Below are 17,866 nucleotides of genomic sequence, written 5' to 3' on the forward strand. Positions count from 1 at the left end.
TGGCGGGGCTCGGGATTCCCCCGTGCGGCATCGTCCAGGGTCCCTGCCTCCGAGGAGCGTCCCCGTCCCCCCCACGGTCACTGCGCTCTGCCCCCCCCCTAAGGCAGCCTTAGCCAGCGGCGCCCCCCACCCCAGTCTCTGACCCATCCTCTGCCGTGTTCCCGCCACCCCCAGGCAGGCGCGGGGCCCACGGTGTTTCCAGCCGGGCCACTGCTGTCTGGCCAGGCCCCCTGTCGGGGGGGGGGGGCGACTCCTTTCCACCCCCCAGCTGCTGAGGGGTTTGACCCTGAGCCTCACCAGCCAGGGGCTCTGACCCCCCCATAGCGGATCTCCCCCCCCCCCATAGCGGATCCCCCCCCCCCCAGCCCTTTGGTGCCCTGTGGAGGCAGGTCTGAGGCTCGCCCCAAGAAATCCCCCACGCTGGGGTTGGCCTGGGGAACTCGCTGCCCCTGGACGTGGCCGGGGAAGGGTCCGAGCACCGAGGGGGGGACCCCAGAGAGAGGGGCACCATGGAGGTGCTGCAAGGACCCCCCAGACTGGAGTGGAATGGGGGGGCTTTGCTCCTTCCCCTCCCCCCCTGCTCTCAATGTGTGCGGGGGGGGGGCGGCTGGGAGGGGTTGGGGGCAGGAGCCTGGGGCGGGGGGGGGGGGGACGTGCTCTGTCAGGCGGGAACACACGGGGGGGGGGGAGGAGGCCGCGTGCACAGACGTCGTGCACACGCCCGGAGCTCCGGGCACGCGCGTGCACACACGCGCCCGGCCCCACGTGCGCGCAGGCACATTTCCCCCCCGCGCCGTGCCCCCCCCAGCCCCCCATCACCCCCCCCGTGCAACGTGGGGCGGGGCCGGTGCGTGAAGATGGCAGCGCTGAGCAGCGAGCCGCTGGGGCTGGAGCGGGGTAAGGGGGCTCGGGGCGGGGGGGCAGGAGTCAGATGTGGGGGGTGATGTGGGGGGCAGGACAGGTGGTGGCCGGGGGGGCGATGTGGGGGGGCAGGACAGGTGGTGGCGGGGGGGCAGGTGGTGGCTGGGGGGGTGATGTCGGGGGGCAGGGCAGGTGGTAGTTGGGTGGGCAGGTGGTGGCTGGGGGGATGATGTCGGGGGCAGGGCAGGTGGTGGCTGGGGGGTGATGTCGGGGGCAGGGCAGGTGGTGGCTGGGGGGTGATGTGGGGGGGCAGGACAGGTGGTGGCTGGGGGGGTGATGTGGGGGGGCAGGGCAGGTGGTGGCTGGGGGGCAGGTGGTGGCCGGGGGGTGATGTGGGGGGGCAGGGCAGGTGGTGGCTGGGGGGCAGGTGGTGGCTGGGGGGGTGATGTCGGGGGCAGGGCAGGTGGTGGCTGGGGGGTGATGTGGGGGGGCAGGGCAGGTGGTGGCTGGGGGGGGTGATGTGGGGGGGCAGGGCAGGTGGTGGCTGGGGGGCAGGTGGTGGCCGGGGGGTGATGTGGGGGGGCAGGACAGGTGGTGGCTGGGGGGTGATGTGGGGGGGCAGGGCAGGTGGTGGCTGGGGGGCAGGTGGGGTGGCCGGGGGGTGATGTGGGGGGGCAGGGCAGGTGGTGGCTGGGGGGCAGGTGGTGGCCGGGGGGTGATGTGGGGGGGCAGGACAGGTGGTGGCTGGGGGGTGATGTGGGGGGGCAGGACAGGTGGTGGCTGGGGGGGTGATGTGGGGGGGCAGGACAGGTGGTGGCTGGGGGGTGATGTGGGGGGGCAGGACAGGTGGTGGCTGGGGGGGTGATGTGGGGGGGCAGGGCAGGTGGTGGCGGGGGGGTGATGTCGGGGGCAGGGCAGGTGGTGGCCGGGGGGTGATGTGGGGGGGCAGGGCAGGTGGTGGCTGGGGGGCAGGTGGTGGCTGGGGGGTGATGTCAGGGGCAGGACAGGTGGTGGCTGGAGGGCAGGTGGTGGCTGGGGGGTGATGTGGGGGGGCAGGACAGGTGGTGGCTGGGGGGGTGATGTGGGGGGGCAGGACAGGTGGTGGCTGGGGGGGTGATGTCGGGGGGCAGGACAGGTGGTGGCCGGGGGGTGATGTGGGGGGGCAGGGCAGGTGGTGGCTGGGGGGGTGATGTCGGGGGGCAGGACAGGTGGTGGCTGGGGGGGTGATGTTGGGGGGCAGGACAGGTGGTGGCCGGGGGGTGATGTGGGGGGGCAGGACAGGTGGTGGCTGGAGGGCAGGTGGTGGCTGGGGGGTGATGTCGGGGGGCAGGACAGGTGGTGGCTGGAGGGCAGGTGGTGGCTGGGGGGTGATGTGGGGGGCAGGTCAGGTGGTGGCCAGGGGGGTGATGTGGGGGGCAGGTCAGGTGGTGGCCGGGGGGGTGATGTCGGGGGGCAGGGCAGGTGGTGGCCGGGGGGCAGGTGGTGGCTGGGGGGTGATGTGGGGGGCAGGTCAGGTGGTGGCTGGGGGGTGATGTGGGGGGCAGGTCAGGTGGTGGCCAGGGGGGTGATGTGGGGGGCAGGTCAGGTGGTGGCCGGGGGGGTGATGTCGGGGGGCAGGGCAGGTGGTGGCTGGGGGGCAGGTGGTGGCCGGGGGGGTGATGTCGGGGGGCAGGGCAGGTGGTGGCTGGAGGGCAGGTGGTGGCCAGGGGGGTGATGTGGGGGGGCAGGGCAGGTGGTGCCTGGGGGGTGATGTGGGGGGGCAGGGCAGGTGGTGGCTGGGGGGGTGATGTCGGGGGGCAGGGCAGGTGGTGGCTGGGGGGCAGGTGGTGGCCGGGGGGTGATGTGGGGGGGCAGGGCAGGTGGTGGCTGGGGGGGTGATGTCGGGGGGCAGGGCAGGTGGTAGTTGGGGGGCAGGTGGTGGCTGGGGGGTGATGTGGGGGGCAGGGCAGGTGGTGGCTGGGGGCAGGGCAGGAGTTAGATGTGCGGGGGCAGGGAAGGTGGTGGCTGGGGGCAGGGTAGGAGTTAGCTGTGGGGGGGCAGGAGGGCAGGGCAGGTGGTGGCTGGGGGGGGGCAGGGCAGGAGTTAGATGATGTGGGGCAGCGGCAGGCAGTGAGTTTTGGGGGGTTCTCCCTGTCCCCTCATGTGACCCCCCCATCCCGTGGCAGACGTGGCGCGCGCCGTGGAGCTGCTGGAGCGGTTGCAGCGAAGTGGGGAGCTGCCCCCCCACAAACTGCAGGCTTTGCAGCGGGTTCTGCAGAGCAAGTTCTGCTCGGCTATCCGTGAGGTGAGACCCCCCCCGGACCCCGAAACCCCTGTGTGCCCAAAGGCACCCACACAAGCACCCCCCACATCCAGTCCTGCACCCCAAACCCCTGTACTGTACTCCCACATCCACTCCACATCCCAACCCCTGTACTGCATCCCCACAGACACCCCTGTACCCCCATATCCACCCTGCCCCCCAACCCCTGTACTGCATCCCCACAGACACCCCTGTACCCCCATATCCACCCCACACCCCAACCCCTGTACTGCATCCCCACAGACACCCCTGTACCCCCATATCCACCCCACACCCCAACCCCTGTACTGCACCCCCACAGACATGCTTGCACCCCCACATCCACCCTGCACCCCAACCCCTGTACTGCCCCCCACATCCACGCCACACCCCAAACCCTGTACTGCACCTCCACAGAAATCCCTGCACCCCAACCCCTGTACTGCACCCCTACATCCACTCCTGCACCCCTACCCCTATACTGCACCCCCACATACACCCCTGCACCCCAACCCCTGTACTGCGCCCCACATCCCCCTGCACCTCCACATCCACCCCTGCACCCCAACCCCTGTACTGCACCCCCACATCCCCTGCACCCCCACATTCACCCCTGCACCCCAACCCCCTGTACTGCATGCACCCCCTGTACATTCCCTGTACCTCCAGACACCCACAATCCTCCAGGCCACCTCCAACATCTCTGGGACCCCCCTGCTCTGCACCCCCAGTCCCTCTGGCCCCCCAAAGAGGGTTCTGTAGTTCAACTTCTGCTTGGCCCTCTGGGAGACGAGATCCCCCCAAGCCCCCTCCCTGGTCACCCCCCACCACACCCACCCTGACTCCCTGGGGATCCCCTACAATGACCCTCCATGGCCTTGTCTCCTGCTGCGGCCCCCCCAGACACCCCCCCGCCCCCCAAGCCCTGAATCACCTGGGAGCCCCATGGCCTGGCTCAACCCCCACTGCCCCCGCCCCCATCTCCCCCAGCCCGGCCGGACTCCTGGGTTCCCCCCAGCCCTCTCCTTGACAGCCCCTCCCCGGCTCTCCTTCCCCAGGTCTATGAGCAGCTCTATGACACGCTGGAGATCGCGGGCAGCGCCGAGATCCGGGCCCACGCCACAGCCAAGGTACGGCCCCCCTGGAGACCCCCCACCCCCGAGAGCTGGTCCTAGGCACTGCCCCCCCCTGGGACCCCTCCACCCCCGAGAGCTGGGCCTAGGTACCGCCTTCCCCCCCCCCCGAGAGCCGGGCCCAGGTATCGCCTCCGCCCCTCTCCCCCCCGGGGACCCTCCACCCTCGAGAGCTGGGCCCAGGTACCGCCCCCCCCCATGGGACCCCCCATCCCCGAGAGCTGGGCCTGTGTACCATCCCCCCAGAGAACCCCCCCCACCCCTGAGAGCCGGGCCTGGCCACTGCACCCCCCCTGGGGACCCCTGAGAGCCGGGCCTGGGCACAGCCCCTCCCGAGGACCCCCCACCCCCGAGAGCTGGGCCTAGCCCCGCCCGCTCCCCCTCCCCCAAGAGCCGGGCCCAGGCACCGCCCCTCCCCGGGAACCCCTCCCTCGGGCGCCCCGCCCCCCCCAGCGCCCTGCGTCTGTGCCCCCAGGCCACGGTGGCGGCGTTCGCGGCGAGCGAGGGCCATGCGCACCCCCGGGTGGTGGAGCTGCCCAAGACAGACGAGGGTCTTGGCTTTAACATCATGGGGGGCAAGGAGCAGAACTCGCCCATCTACATCTCCCGCGTCATCCCCGGCGGCGTCGCCGACCGGCACGGCGGTCTCAAGCGGGGGGACCAGCTGCTGTCCGTCAACGGCGTGGTGAGCGGGGGATCGTGGGGGGGTGGCGTGGGGAGGGCACCGGGAGGGGACATGGGAGGGATGCAGGGGAGCGATGGGGGGTAGGGCGGAGACCAGCATGGGGGGGGACACCGGGAGGGGACGTAGGGGTGGCCGTGGGGGGGGGGGGCTGGCGTGGGGAGGGCTCCGGGAGGAGACATGGGGGGGCGATGGGGGGCACCAGGAAGGGATGTAGGGAGGATGCTGGGGGGGTGATGGGGACGGGGACCATGTGGGAGGCACTGGGGAAGGGACATGGGGCAGCACAGGGGGACCGGCCTGGGGACCGGGAGGGCTGAGCGTGTGGGGAGACGGAGGCAGCAGGGAGTGGGGGGGGGGGCAGTGCCGGGGGGGTCCATGCCCCTGACCCCCGTGTGTCCGTGCGTGGGGCAGAGTGTGGAAGGGGAGCAGCACGAGAAGGCCGTGGAGCTGCTGAAGGCGGCCCAGGGGACGGTGAAGCTGGTTGTTCGCTACACGCCCAAGGTGCTGGAGGAGATGGAGGCCCGGTTCGAGAAGATGCGCACGGCCCGCCGGCGCCAGCAGCACCACAGCTACTCGTAAGGCCCCCCCCAGAAACCCCCCGTGCCCCCCCCCGAGCCCCCCGTTCCCCCCAGAACCCCCGCCAGCGCCAGCAGCACCACAGCTACTCGTAAGGGCCCCCCCAGAAACCCCCTGTGGCCCCCCCGAGCCCCCCGTCCTCCCCCAGAACCCCCGCCGGCGCCAGCAGCACCACAGCTACTCATAAGGGCCCCCCCAAGAAACCTCCTGAGCCCCCCGTACCCCCCCAGAACCCCCCGCCGGTGCCAGCAGCACCACAGCTACTTGTAAGGGTCCCCCCATAAGAACGTAAGAACGGCCGTACTGGGTCAGACCAAAGGTCCATCCAGCCCAGTGTCCTGTCTACCGACAGTGGCCAATGCCAGGTGCCCCATGTCACAGACTCACAGATCGTGCCCACTCTTGGCCCCGTGCGGTCCGTGGGGGGTGCCCCTTTCAGTGCGACAGCCCTTCTCGGGGGTCCACTCTCTCGGGGTCAGGCCCCTCCACCTCATGGAGCCGCACCTCTCTGAGCCTTAGCACACCTGTCTCTGCCGTGGGCCCCCTCAGGGAGTCCACTAGCTCTGGACCCCCCGGGCCTCCACCCCCGAAGGGGTTGATGCAACCCTGTTCTCTAGACCGGAGTGACTCTCAGCCAGCATAAAACAGGAGGGTTTATTGAGCGTTGAACACAGCACAGGAAACTCTCCGGCCTCAGGCCTGGCCTCCCTCAGCCCAGCACATCCCAGTCTCCCTGCACCCAGGTGGGCTCTGCCTGCTCCCCCTCTCCAGCCCCGAGCCCCCCTGCTCCCAGCTGGGCATCTGAGACCCCTGGCCCCAGCCCCGCCTCTGTCCATTGTCTTCTCTCCAGGGAAACAGGGTCATAAACCGGGGCCTCCTCTCCTCGCTTCTGTCCTCTGGCTGGAACCGGCTGGTCAGGTCACTGGGTCCTCACTCTGCAGCCCATTGTCCTCCCACTGGCCAGAACCGGCTGCAACTCCTGAGCTGAGTCTCCGGTTCCAGTCGCTGGGGTATCCATCCTCCAGGCCATTGGCTGGGGTCCCACATTCCCTCTCCGGTCCTGTGTAACAACAAACTCCCTCTCCCCTCCCCTCGTTAAACCAGTAACACCCAGGGAAACTGAGTCCCACCCCCTCCGCATGCAAACCATTGAAACCCCACCGAAAACAAGAAGACAAACAAGAAAATTCCCCACTTCGTCACACCCCAGAGGGAGTGAACCTAACAGGCAATGATCAAGTGATCTCTCTCCTGCCATCCATCTCCACACTCTGACAAACAGCGGTTTGGGACATCATTCCTTACCCAGCCTGGCTAATAGCCATTAATGGACTTAACCACCATGAATTTATCCAGTTCTCTTTTAAACACTGTTATAGTCCTAGCCTTCACAACCTCCTCAGGCAAGGAGTTCCACAGGTTGACTGGGCGCTGTGTGAAGAAATTCCTTTTATTTGTTTTAAACCTGCTGCCCATTAATTTCATTTGGTGACCCCTAGTTCTTGTATTATGGGAACAAGTAAATAACTTTTCCTTAGTCACTTTCTCCACATCACTCATGATTTTATAGACTTCTATCATATCCCCCCTTAGTCTCCTCTTTTCCAAGCTGAAAAGTCCTAGCCTCTTTAATCTCTCCTCATATGGGACCTGTTCCAAACCCCTAATCATTCTAGGTGCCCTTCTCTGAACCTTTTCTAGTGCCAGTATATCTTTTTGGAGATGAGGAGACCACATCTGTATGCAGTATTCAAGAAGTGGGTGTACCATGGATTTATATAAGGGCAATAAGATATTCTCCGTCTTATTCTCTATCCCTTTTTTAATGATTCCTAACATCCTGTTTGCTTTTTTGACCGCTTCTGCTCACTGCGTGGACGTCTTCAGAGAGCTATCCATGATGACTCCAAGATCTTTCCTGATTAGTTGTAGCTAAATTAGCCCCCATCATATTGTATGTAGAGTTGGGGTTATTTTTTTTCCAAGGTGCATTACTTTACATTTATCCTTTATTACAAATTTCTTTGTAATAGGCATTTTTGTAATAGGCATTCTTTGTAATAGGCATCCTCTCCTCCTTTGCTATTTTGTTGCCCAATCACTTAGTTTGGTGAGATCTTTTTGAAATTCTTCACAGTCTGCTTTGGTCTTAACTATCTTGAGCAGTTTAGTATCATCTGCAGACTTTGCCACCTCACTGTTTACCCCTTTCTCCAGATCTTTTATGAATAAGTTGAATAGGATTGGTCCTAGGACTGACCCTTGGGGAACACCACTAGTTACCCCTCTCCATTCTGAGAATTTATCATTAATTCCTACCCTTTCTTCCCTGTCTTTTAACCAGTTCTCAATCCATGAAAGGATCTTCCTTCTTATCCCATGAGAGTTTAATTTACGTAAGAGCCTTTGGTGAGGGACCTTGTCAAAGGCTTTCTGGAAATCTAAGTACACTACGTCCACTGGATCCCCCTTGTCCACATGTTTGTTGACCCCTTCAAAGAACTCTAATAGACACAATTTCCCTTTATAGAAACCATGTTGATTTTTGCCCAACAATTTATATTCTTCTGTGTGTCTGACAATTTTATTCTTTACTATTGTTTGGACTAATTTGTCCGGTACTGACGTTAGACTTACCGGTCTGTAATTGCTGGGATCACCTCTAGAGCCCTTTTCAAATATTGGCGTTACATTCGCTCTCTTCCAGTCGTTGGGTACCGAAGCTGATTGAAAGGACAGGTTACTAACCGTAGGTAATAGTGCCGCAATTTCACATTGGAGTTCTTTCAGAACTCGTGGGTCAATGCCATCTGGGCCCGGTGACTTGTTACTGTGAAGTTTATCAATTAATTCCAAAACCTCCTGTAGTGACACTTCAATCCGTGACAGTTCCTCAGATTTGTCACCTACAAAGGACGGCTCAGGTTTGGGAATCTCCCTCACGTCCTCAGCCGTGAAGACTGAAGCAAAGAATCCATTTCGTTTCTCCGCAATGACTTTATCGTCGTTAAGCCTCCGTTTGTATCCAGATCGGCCAGGGGCCCCGCGGGTTGTTTAGCAGCTTCCTGCTTCTGATGTACTTAAACATTTTGTTTTTACCTTTGAAGTTTTTGGCTAGCCGGTCTTCAAACTCCTCTCGGGCTTTTCTTATTACATTTTTACACTACATCTGGCCGTGTTTATGCTCCTTTCTATTTGCCTCACTAGGATTTGACGTCCACTTTTTAAAGGAAGTCTTTTTATCTCTCACTGCTTCTTTTACATGGTTAAGCCACGGTGGCTCTTTTTTAGTCCTTTTACTGTGTTTCTTAATTTGGGGGATACATTGAAGTTGGGCCTCTATTATGGTGTCTTTGAAAAGCGCCCACGCAGCTTGCAGGGATTTCACTCTAGTCACTGTACCTTTTAACTTCTGTTTAACTAACCCCCTCAATTTTGCATAGTTCCCCCTTTCTGAAATTAAGTGCCACAGTGTTGGGCTGCTGAGGTCTCCTTCCCACCCCAGGAATGTGAAATGTTGTTATATTATGGTCACTGTTTCCAAGCGGTCCTGTTATAGTTCCCTCTTGGACCAGCTGCTGCGCTCCACTCCGGACTAAATCGAGAATTGCCTCTCCCCTTGTGGGTTCCCGTACTAGTATCGAGACATTTTGTCTCTGCATTTCGTCCTGAGGTGACATGTTCCCAGTCAATATGGGGATAATTGAAATCCCCCACTATTATTGAGTTCTTAATTTTGATAGCCTCTCTAATCTCCCTTAGCATTTCATCGTCACTATCACCGTCCTGGTCAGGTGGTCGATAATAGATCCCCAACGTTATATTCGTATTAGAGCGTGCAATTACTGTCCATAGAGATTCTATGGAATATGTGGATTCATTTAAAATTTTTACTCCATTTGATTCTACATTTTCGTTCACATATAGTGCCACTCCCCCCCCTGCCCCCGCCCCACCTGTTCTGTCCTTCCAATATATTTTGTACCCCGGAATGATCGTGTCCCATTGATTGTCCCCACTCCACCAGGTTTCTGTGATGCCTATTATAACAATATCCTCCTTTAACACGAAGCACTCCGGGGATTGGTCCTGCTTTGAGCAGGGGGTTGGACTAGATACCTCCTGAGGTCCCTTCCAACCCTGATCTTCTATGAGTTCACCCATCTTATTATTTAGACTTTCTGGCATTTGTGTACAAGCACTTTAAAAACTTGTCACTGTTTGTCTGCCCTTTTCTGATGTGTCAGGTTCTTTTTTACGGGAATGTTTCTCGTCTGATCTGGCCCCTATTTTATCCTCTTCCATCCTCTCCTCCTGACTAGAACCTAGAGAATCTCTATCAATAGACTCTCCGCTAAGAGAAGTCTCTGTCCAATCCACGTGCTCTTCTGCAGCCGTCGGCTTCCCCCCATCTCTTAGTTTAAAAACTGCTCTACAACCTTTTGAATGTTTAGTGCCAGCAGTCTGGTTCCACTTTGGGTTAGGTGGAGCCCATCTCTCCTGTATAGGTTCCCCCCATCCTAAAAGTTTCCCCAGTTCCTAATCTAAACCCCTCCTCTCTACACCATCGTCTCATCCACGCATTGAGACTCTGAAGCTCTGCCTGCCTACCTGGCCCTGCGCGTGGAACTGGGAACATTTCTGAGAATGCCACTCCTGGATTTCAGTCTCTTTCCTAACAGTCTAAATTTGGCCTCCAGGACGTCTCTCCTACCCTTCTCTCTGTCATTGGTACCTACATGTACCACGACCACCGGCTTCTCCCCAGCACTACACATAAGTCTGTCTAGATGCCTCGAGAGATCCGCTGGGTAGAAAAGATAGAAAATGTGGCAAAAAACCACCTTGGCTTAACCACGAGATCTTGCATGATCTAAAAACTAAAAAGGAGTCATATAAAAAAATGGAAACAAGGACGGATTACAAAGGATGAATATAGGCAAACAACACAGGAATGCAGGGGCAAGATTAGAAAGGCAAAGGCACAAAATGAGCTCAAACTAGCTACAGGAATAAAGGGAAACAAGAAGGCTTTTTATCAATACATTAGAAGCAAGAGGAAGACCAAAGACAGGGTAGGCCCACTGCTCAGTGAAGAGGGAGAAACAGTAACAGGAAACTTGGAAATGGCGGAGATGCTTAATGACTTCTTTGTTTCGGTCTTCACGGAGAAGTCTGAAGGAATGCCTAACATAGTGAATGCTAATGGGAAGGGGGTAGGTTTAGAAGAGAAAATAAAAAAAGAACAAGTTAAAAATCACTTAGAAAAGTTAGATGCCTGCAAGTCACCAGGGCCTGATGAAATGCATCCTAGAATACTCAAGGAGCTAATAGAGGAGGTATCTGAGCCTCTAGCTATTATCTTTGGAAAATCATGGGAGACGGGAGAGATTCCAGAAGACTGGAAAAGGGCAAATATAGTGCCCATCTATAAAAAGGGAAATAAAAACAACCCAGGAAACAACAGACCAGTTAGTTTAACTTCTGTGCCAGGGAAGGTAATGGAGCAAGTAATTAAGAAAATCATCTGCAAACACTTGGAAGGTGATAGGAAACAGCCAGCATGGATTTGTGAAGAACAAATCATGTCAAACCAATCTGATAGCTTTCTTTGATAGGATAACGAGCCTTGTGGATAAGGGAGAAGCTGTGGATGTGGTATACCTAGACTTTAGTAAGGCATTTGATACGGTCTCTCATGATATTCTTATCGATAAACTAGGCAAATACAATTTAGATGGGGCTACTATAAGGTGGGTGCATAACTGGCTGGATAACCGTACTCAGGGAGTTGTTATTAATGGTTCCCAATCCTGCTGGAAAGGCGTAACGAGTGGGGTTCCGCAGGGGTCTGTTTTGGGATCGGCTCTGTTCAATATCTTCATCAACGACTTAGATATTGGCATAGAAAGTACGTTTATTAAGTTTGCGGATGATACCAAACTGGGAGGGATTGCAACTGCTTTGGAGGACAGGGTCATAATTCAAAACGATCTGGACAAATTGGAGAAATGGTCTGAGGTAAACAGGATGAAGTTTAACAAAGACAAATGCAAAGTGCTCCACTTAGGAAGGAGCAATCAGTTTCACACATACAGAATGGGAAGAGACTGTCTAGGAAGGAGTACGGCAGAAAGGGATCTAGGGGTTATAGTGGAACACAAGCTAAATATGAGTCAACAGTGTGATGCGGTTGCAAAAAAAGCAAACATGATTCTGGGATGTATTAACAGGTGTGTTGTGACCAAGACACGAGAAGTCATTCTTCTGCTCTACTCTGCTCTGGTTAGGCCTCAGCTGGAGTATTGTGTCCAGTTCTGGGCACCGCATTTCAAGAAAGATGTGGAGAAATTGGAGAGGGTCCAGAGAAGAGCGACAAGAATGATTAAAGGTCTTGAGGACATGACCTATGAAGGAAGGCTGAAAGAATTGGGTTTGTTTAGTTTGGAAAAGAGAAGACTGAGTGGGGACATGATAGCAGTTTTCAGGTATCTAAAAGGGTGTCATAAGGAGGAGGGAGAAAACTTGTTCACCTTAGCCTCTAAGGATAGACCAAGAAGCAATGGGCTTAAACTGCAGCAAGGGAGGTCTAGGTTGGACATTAGGAAAAAGTTCCTAACTGTGAGGGTGGTTAAACACTGGAATAAATTGCCTAGGGATGTTGTGGAATCTCCATCTCTGGAGATATTTAAGAGTAGGTTAGATAAATGTCTATCAGGGATGGTCTAGATGGTATTTGGTCCTGCCATGCGGGCAGGGGACTGGACTCGATGACCTCTCGAGGTCCCTTCCAGTCCTTGAATCTATGAAAACCTTCGCACCAGGCAGGCAAGTCACCATCCGGTTCACAAACCCAGCTCTCTATGTTTCTAATGATCGAATCCCCCATTACTAACACCTGCCTTTTCCCAGTGCCTGGAGTTCCCTCCCCTGGAGAGGGAACCTCAGTGCGAGAGGAGACCCCAACAGCATCTGGAAGGAGGGTCTCAACTATGGGAAGGGTCCCCTCTGTTCCTGTTGACTGATCTCCTTCCCTGGGCCTTTCATCCTCCTCAACAGCGCAGGGACTGTCTGACCGGAGGTGGGACAAATCTACAGTGTCCCGGAAAGCCTCCCTGTGCCCCCCAGAGTTCCCTCCAGAGCCCCCCGCACCTCCCAGAAACTTCTGCCAGCACCACAGCTACAAGTTAGGGCCCTCCCAGAGCCCCCCAGTACTCCCCATGCCCCCCAGAACCCCCCACTGGTGCCAGCAGCCCCCAGCTGCTCAAAAGGGCCCTCCCAGAGCTCCCCAGAACCCCTGTGTCCCCCAGAGTTTCCCACGCCCCCCGCTAGTGCCAGCTACACCACAGCTACTCGTAAGGCCCCCCAACCCCCTGGTGTCATGAGCAGCACCCCCAAAATCACTCCGTGCTCCCCAAATCGGCTTTGCTTCCCTGGTCCCTGCTCTGACAAAAGTCCCCTCTGTTCTCTCCCCAGGTCTCTGGAGTCGCGGGGATAGCGCCCATCTCGTCCCGTGCTGGGGAGGCCGGGGGCCCCCAGGCCCGGCCCCCCAAAGATTCTTCCCCCCCCCCCAGTTTTCGTGTGTAGCTGGGTCTATTTATCCGGCCTGTGCCGGCCCCACCGTGAACCGTATTTATTCCCTTATTTAAATCTGACCCCTGTGCGTGAGCCGGTGTGAATCCGCCCGCCGGCCAGACTCTGGGGAACGACCCCCAAGCGCTGAGAGTCGGAGGGGTGTGTGTGAGGGGGATTCTGCCTTATGGGCAGGGAAGGGGGAAGGGTGAGGGGGCTCCTGGAGAAATTCACTCCCCCCAAACCACCCACCTTATAGGATTCTCCTTCACTTCCTGTCCCAAATTCCTGTGCGTCTGCCTGTGCGCTCCACCCCAGAGGGGCCGCGTCCCAGCGCCAGGCGAGGGATCCCTGTATACCCAGCCCCAGCGCCCCACCCCAGAGGAGCCGCATCCCAGCGCCGGGGGAGGGGTCCCCGTATACCAGCCCCAGCGCCCCACCCCAGAGGGGCCGCGTCCCAGTGCTGGGGGAGGGGTCCCCGTATACCCAGCCCCAGCGCCCCACTCCAGAGGGGCCGCGTCCCAGTATGTTTATGATGCAGTTCAGAGAGTGGCCACCCGGTGGCGACTTTGTTGCTTGACTGGGGGGAGCGGGGGGGAGACACTTTGGCGACACTGGGCTTCAGGGTGTGTTGGGCATTAGTGCCCCTCACTCCTGACCCGCAGCCCCCTCCTAGCCCAGCCCTGCCCCCCTCCCCCCAAGTTCGCCTGTGCCCCTCCCGAGCCACCGCATCATTTCTGGTCCCTAAGAACCCCCCATATCTCCCTTGCCCTGTTCTTTCCAAGGCAGGGGGAACAGAGGCCAGGGGCTGGGCTCCCTCCCAGATCGGGTGCGGGGGGCGGGAAATGAGCTTGGGAATCAGGGACACGCCCGTCCCCCAGGAGTGAGTCACCCCCTGGAGTCAGTTTTTCTGGTTTGGCCGCTGGGTCTGCCAGGGAAAGACGGGGGTGAAATTCCCAGAGAGGGAGTCAGAGGGTGGGGCTGGGCGCCTGGATTCCTGGGTTCTCTCCCCAGCTCTGGGAGGGGGGTGGGGTCTAGTGGTTAGAGCAGGGGGGGCTGGAGCCAGGACTCCTGGGTTCTCTTCCCAGCCCTCGGAGGGGAGGGGAGTGGTTGGTGGGTGACTCCCTCTCCCCCCCGCGCCCACGCCTGGGAACATGCCGCAGCTCCTGATTGTGCTGGGGGAAAGGGGGTTCCTGACTGTGAATAAACCGATGCGAGTGAGTCTGTGACGTCCGTGTCCGTGTCCTTTGTGCCTCAGCCCCGGGCTCTAGTGTCCACATCGCAAGGAGGACGGTGGTAAATTGCAGAGGGGCCGGAAAACCTGCCTGGATGCCGGACGGGTTCAGCCGGGCAATAAGGTGTCCGTTTTGCCCAGGCAGGGGGATTGGCCAGGGAACAATTCCCTGGGGTAGGGGGGCCCGGGACTCACTGTAGGTGACCCTCCCTGCTCCCCACGTTAGGGCGGAGAGGGGGCCAGTTCCAGCTGGATTGACCCAGCGACTCGACCCGCCTGGGGCCTGATCCTGGGGAGACAAGCCGGCGCCCCCGCTTGGCAGCATTTCCGGGGGCAGGAAGTGGGACATGGGGCAATTGACCTACTTCCTTCTGCGTCTGCCCTTGAGGGATCCCCCAATCTTTGCTGCCCCTCCCCCAGGCAGCATGCCCTGAGTTTCCGAACGGGGAGAGTTGGCTGAAAGCCGGGGGGAGGGGGGGGTTGCTTCTGAATGAATGGGCTTCCCTTCCCCCCAACCCCCGGATCGATCCGGCGTCCAAGCCTGGTGTGTGGCTGGCCTGGAGTTGTCTCAGCCCCCCCAGCACCGCGGTGGCCTGTCCCTGCCTCGCATGCCCGGCCTGGCTTGGTAATGCTGCAGCAACTGTCACGGATGGACGCAGGTTTGCTCCTGCATTTATAGATGGCCGACGCGTGGACGCAGCTCCCAGGCCAGACGCTGCCTTTGCATCCACCCCGGTGGGGGCAGGGGGGCTGTGTTTTGGCCCGTTGCAGATCTCAGGGTGGCGCAACGGGGCTGCATGATGCATGTGCGGTTGGGTGCAAGGTCCTCCGGTGGCGCATGGACTTCCCAGCTGGCCGAGTTGCATGTTGGTGTGTCGCATGGATTGTTGCATTTTTCTCCCCGGGGCTCTCCTGCCCCTGTGAATGCGACAGCGCATGGGCGAATGCGCTTCTCCGTCTTGCCGATATGCGTTGCGTGTCTGGGTCGCATCTTTCTGGGGTGGGGCAGTTTGATGCCCAGCAGGCTTGTTCTGGGCCGCATGGCTTCTTGCATTTCTGTGGGCGGGGGCGTGTCCCCAGGTTGCATGCACTGCTGCGTTTCTCGTGGTGGTTTGCAGCAATTCATGCAATGTGGAGAAGTGAGCGTGTTTGTATGAGGCAGGCAAATGCATTTCTCTGCATGGCTGAAGACGGTGCATTTCTCTGGGGTTGGTGCATTTCTCTAGGACGCAGGATTTGGTGCATTTCCCTGGTTTTGGTGCATTTCTCTGGGGTTGGTGCCTTTCCCTGGGGTGCAGGGTTGGTACATTTCTCGGGGGTTGGTGCATTTCCCCAGGGGTTTGGTGCATTTCTCGGTGGTGCAGGGTTGGTGCATTTCCCAAGGGATTAGTGCATTTCTCGGGGGTGCAGGGTTGGTGCATTTCCCCAGGGGTTTTGTGCATTTCTCGGGGGGGCAGGGAGGGGTTGGTGTATTTCTTGGGGGTTGGTGCATTTCTCCAGGAGTTCATGCATTTACCTGAGGGTTGGTGCATTTTTTTGGGGCTTGATGCATTTCCCAGAACTTGGTGCTTATCTTGGGGGTGCAGGGTTGGTGCTTTCCCCCCGGGATGGTGCATTTCTCTGGGGGTTGGAGCATGTCTCAGGGGGTTGGTGTATTTCGCTGGGGTGCAGGATTGGTGCATTTCACGGGGGGTTCGTGCATGTCTCCGGGGTGCAGGGAGGGGTTGGTGCATTTCACGGGGGGGGTTGGTGCATGTCTCAGGGGGTTGGTGTATTTCGCTGGGGTGCAGGATTGGTGCATTTCACGAGGGGTTGGTGCATGTCTCGGGGGGGCAGGGAGGGGTTGGTGCATTTCACGGGGGGTTGGTGCATGTCTCCGGGGTGCAGGGAGGGGTTGGTGCATTTCACGGGGGGTTGGTGCATGTCTCAGGGGGTTGGTGTATTTCGCTGGGGTGCAGGATTGGTGCATTTCATGAGGGGTTGGTGCATGTCTCGGGAGGGCAGGGAGGGGTTGGTGCATTTCACGGGGGGTTGGTGCATGTCTCGGGGGGGCAGGGAGGGGTTGGTGCATTTCACGGGGGTTGGTGCATGTCTCGGGGGGGCAGGGAGGGGTTGGTGCATTTCACGGGGGGTTGGTGCATGTCTCGGGGGGGCAGGGAGGGGTTGGTGCATTTCACGGGGGGTTGGTGCATGTCTCGGGGGGGCAGGGAGGGGTTGGTGCATGTCTCGGGGGTTGGTGCATGTCTCGGGGGGGCAGGGAGGGGTTGGTGCATTTCACGGGGGGTTGGTGCATGTCTCGGGGGGGCAGGGAGGGGTTGGTGCATGTCTCGGGGGGTTGGTGCATGTCTCGGGGGGGCAGGGAGGGGTTGGTGCATTTCACGGGGGGTTGGTGCATGTCTCGGGGGGGCAGGGAGGGGTTGGTGCATTTCATGAGGGGTTGGTGCATGTCTCGGGGGGGCAGGGAGGGGTTGGTGCATGTCTCGGGGGGGCAGGGAGGGGTTGGTGCATTTCACGGGGGGTTGGTGCATGTCTCGGGGGGGGCAGGGAGGGGTTGGTGCATTTCACGGGGGGTTGGTGCATGTCTCGGGGGGGGGGCAGGGAGGGGTTGGTGCATGTCTCGGGGGGGGGGCAGGGAGGGGTTGGTGCATGTCTCGGGGGGTTGGTGCATGTCTCCGGGGTGCAGGGAGGGGTTGGTGCATTTCACGGGGGGGCAGGGAGGGGTTGGTGCATTTCACGGGGGGTTGGTGCATGTCTCGGGGGGGCAGGGAGGGGATGGTGCATTTCACGGGGGGGGTTGGTGCATGTCTCGGGGGTGCGCTCCCCGAGATGCCCGGGCTTCTCCTTCCCCCCTCCCGCCCGCCGCACACCGGATGACATCATCCTGAAAGCGAGCCCCGCCCCCGCCGTTCCTCATTGGCTCCCCCGCCCGGCAGCCCCTCCGCCATTGGCCGTCGGGCCCGGCCGCTGGGAGCCGCCCCCTCCCACCCCCGCGCCTGGGCGGGGCCTCGCGGCCGCCCCGGACTCTGGCGAGCGCCCGTTGGCTGGACGGCCCGTCACTCCGGGCTCCCTTAAAGGGGCCGGCGCCGGTGGGGCGGGGTGGGGGGCGGCGCGGAGGGGCCGGGTGCCGCGTCCGGCGGGGCGGCGGGGGAGGGGCGCGACCCCCGGGCGTCCGCCGGCTCCGGCTCCGGCTCCGCAGCATCAGCACCGGCCGCCGCAGGTACCCGTGCCTCCCCCATCATCCATCCATGCGCCCCCCTGCACCTCCCTCCCCGGGCCTCCCCCCTGCATGCACCCCCCGCACCTCCCTCCTCTCCCTGCATTCACCCCCCCGCACCCCTCAGCCATGCGCCCCCTGTACCCCCAGCACCGCACCTCCACCCATCCCCCTGCATGCACCCCCCGCGTCTCCACCCCTCCCCCCTGCATGCGCCCCCCGCATCTCCACCCATCCCCTGCACCCCCCCGCTCCGCATCTCCACCCATCCCTCCTGCATGCACCCCCCGCATGCACCCCCCCGCATCTC

General features: G+C 60.1%; 1 protein-coding gene across 1 annotated transcript; it reads left to right on the forward strand.

Moving 5' to 3' along the window:
• Positions 1 to 737: 737 nt before the first annotated feature.
• On the forward strand, positions 738 to 14,337 carry LIN7B (lin-7 homolog B, crumbs cell polarity complex component). Its single transcript, XM_065571094.1, has 6 exons — positions 738 to 897; positions 3,027 to 3,145; positions 4,201 to 4,272; positions 4,751 to 4,960; positions 5,372 to 5,535; positions 13,013 to 14,337. Exons 1-6 carry the CDS (start codon positions 858 to 860, stop codon positions 13,032 to 13,034), a joined length of 627 nt encoding a protein of 208 aa, XP_065427166.1. The 5' UTR covers positions 738 to 857; the 3' UTR covers positions 13,035 to 14,337.
• Positions 14,338 to 17,866: the final 3,529 nt, after the last annotated feature.

The sequence above is a fragment of the Chrysemys picta genome, chromosome 17 (genome assembly GCF_011386835.1).
Source record: "Chrysemys picta bellii isolate R12L10 chromosome 17, ASM1138683v2, whole genome shotgun sequence".
Lineage (NCBI taxonomy): Eukaryota > Metazoa > Chordata > Testudines > Emydidae > Chrysemys > Chrysemys picta.

Excerpts from the sequence above, each read along its gene's own strand:
- LIN7B (XM_065571094.1), top strand. The coding sequence starts at position 858 with ATGGCAGCGCTGAGCAGCGAGCCGCTGGGGCTGGAGCGGG. Across the intron at positions 3,146-4,200 it reads TCTGCTCGGCTATCCGTGAG|GTCTATGAGCAGCTCTATGA; the intron begins GTGAGACCCCCC and ends CTCCTTCCCCAG. Across the intron at positions 4,961-5,371 it reads TGCTGTCCGTCAACGGCGTG|AGTGTGGAAGGGGAGCAGCA; the intron begins GTGAGCGGGGGA and ends TGCGTGGGGCAG.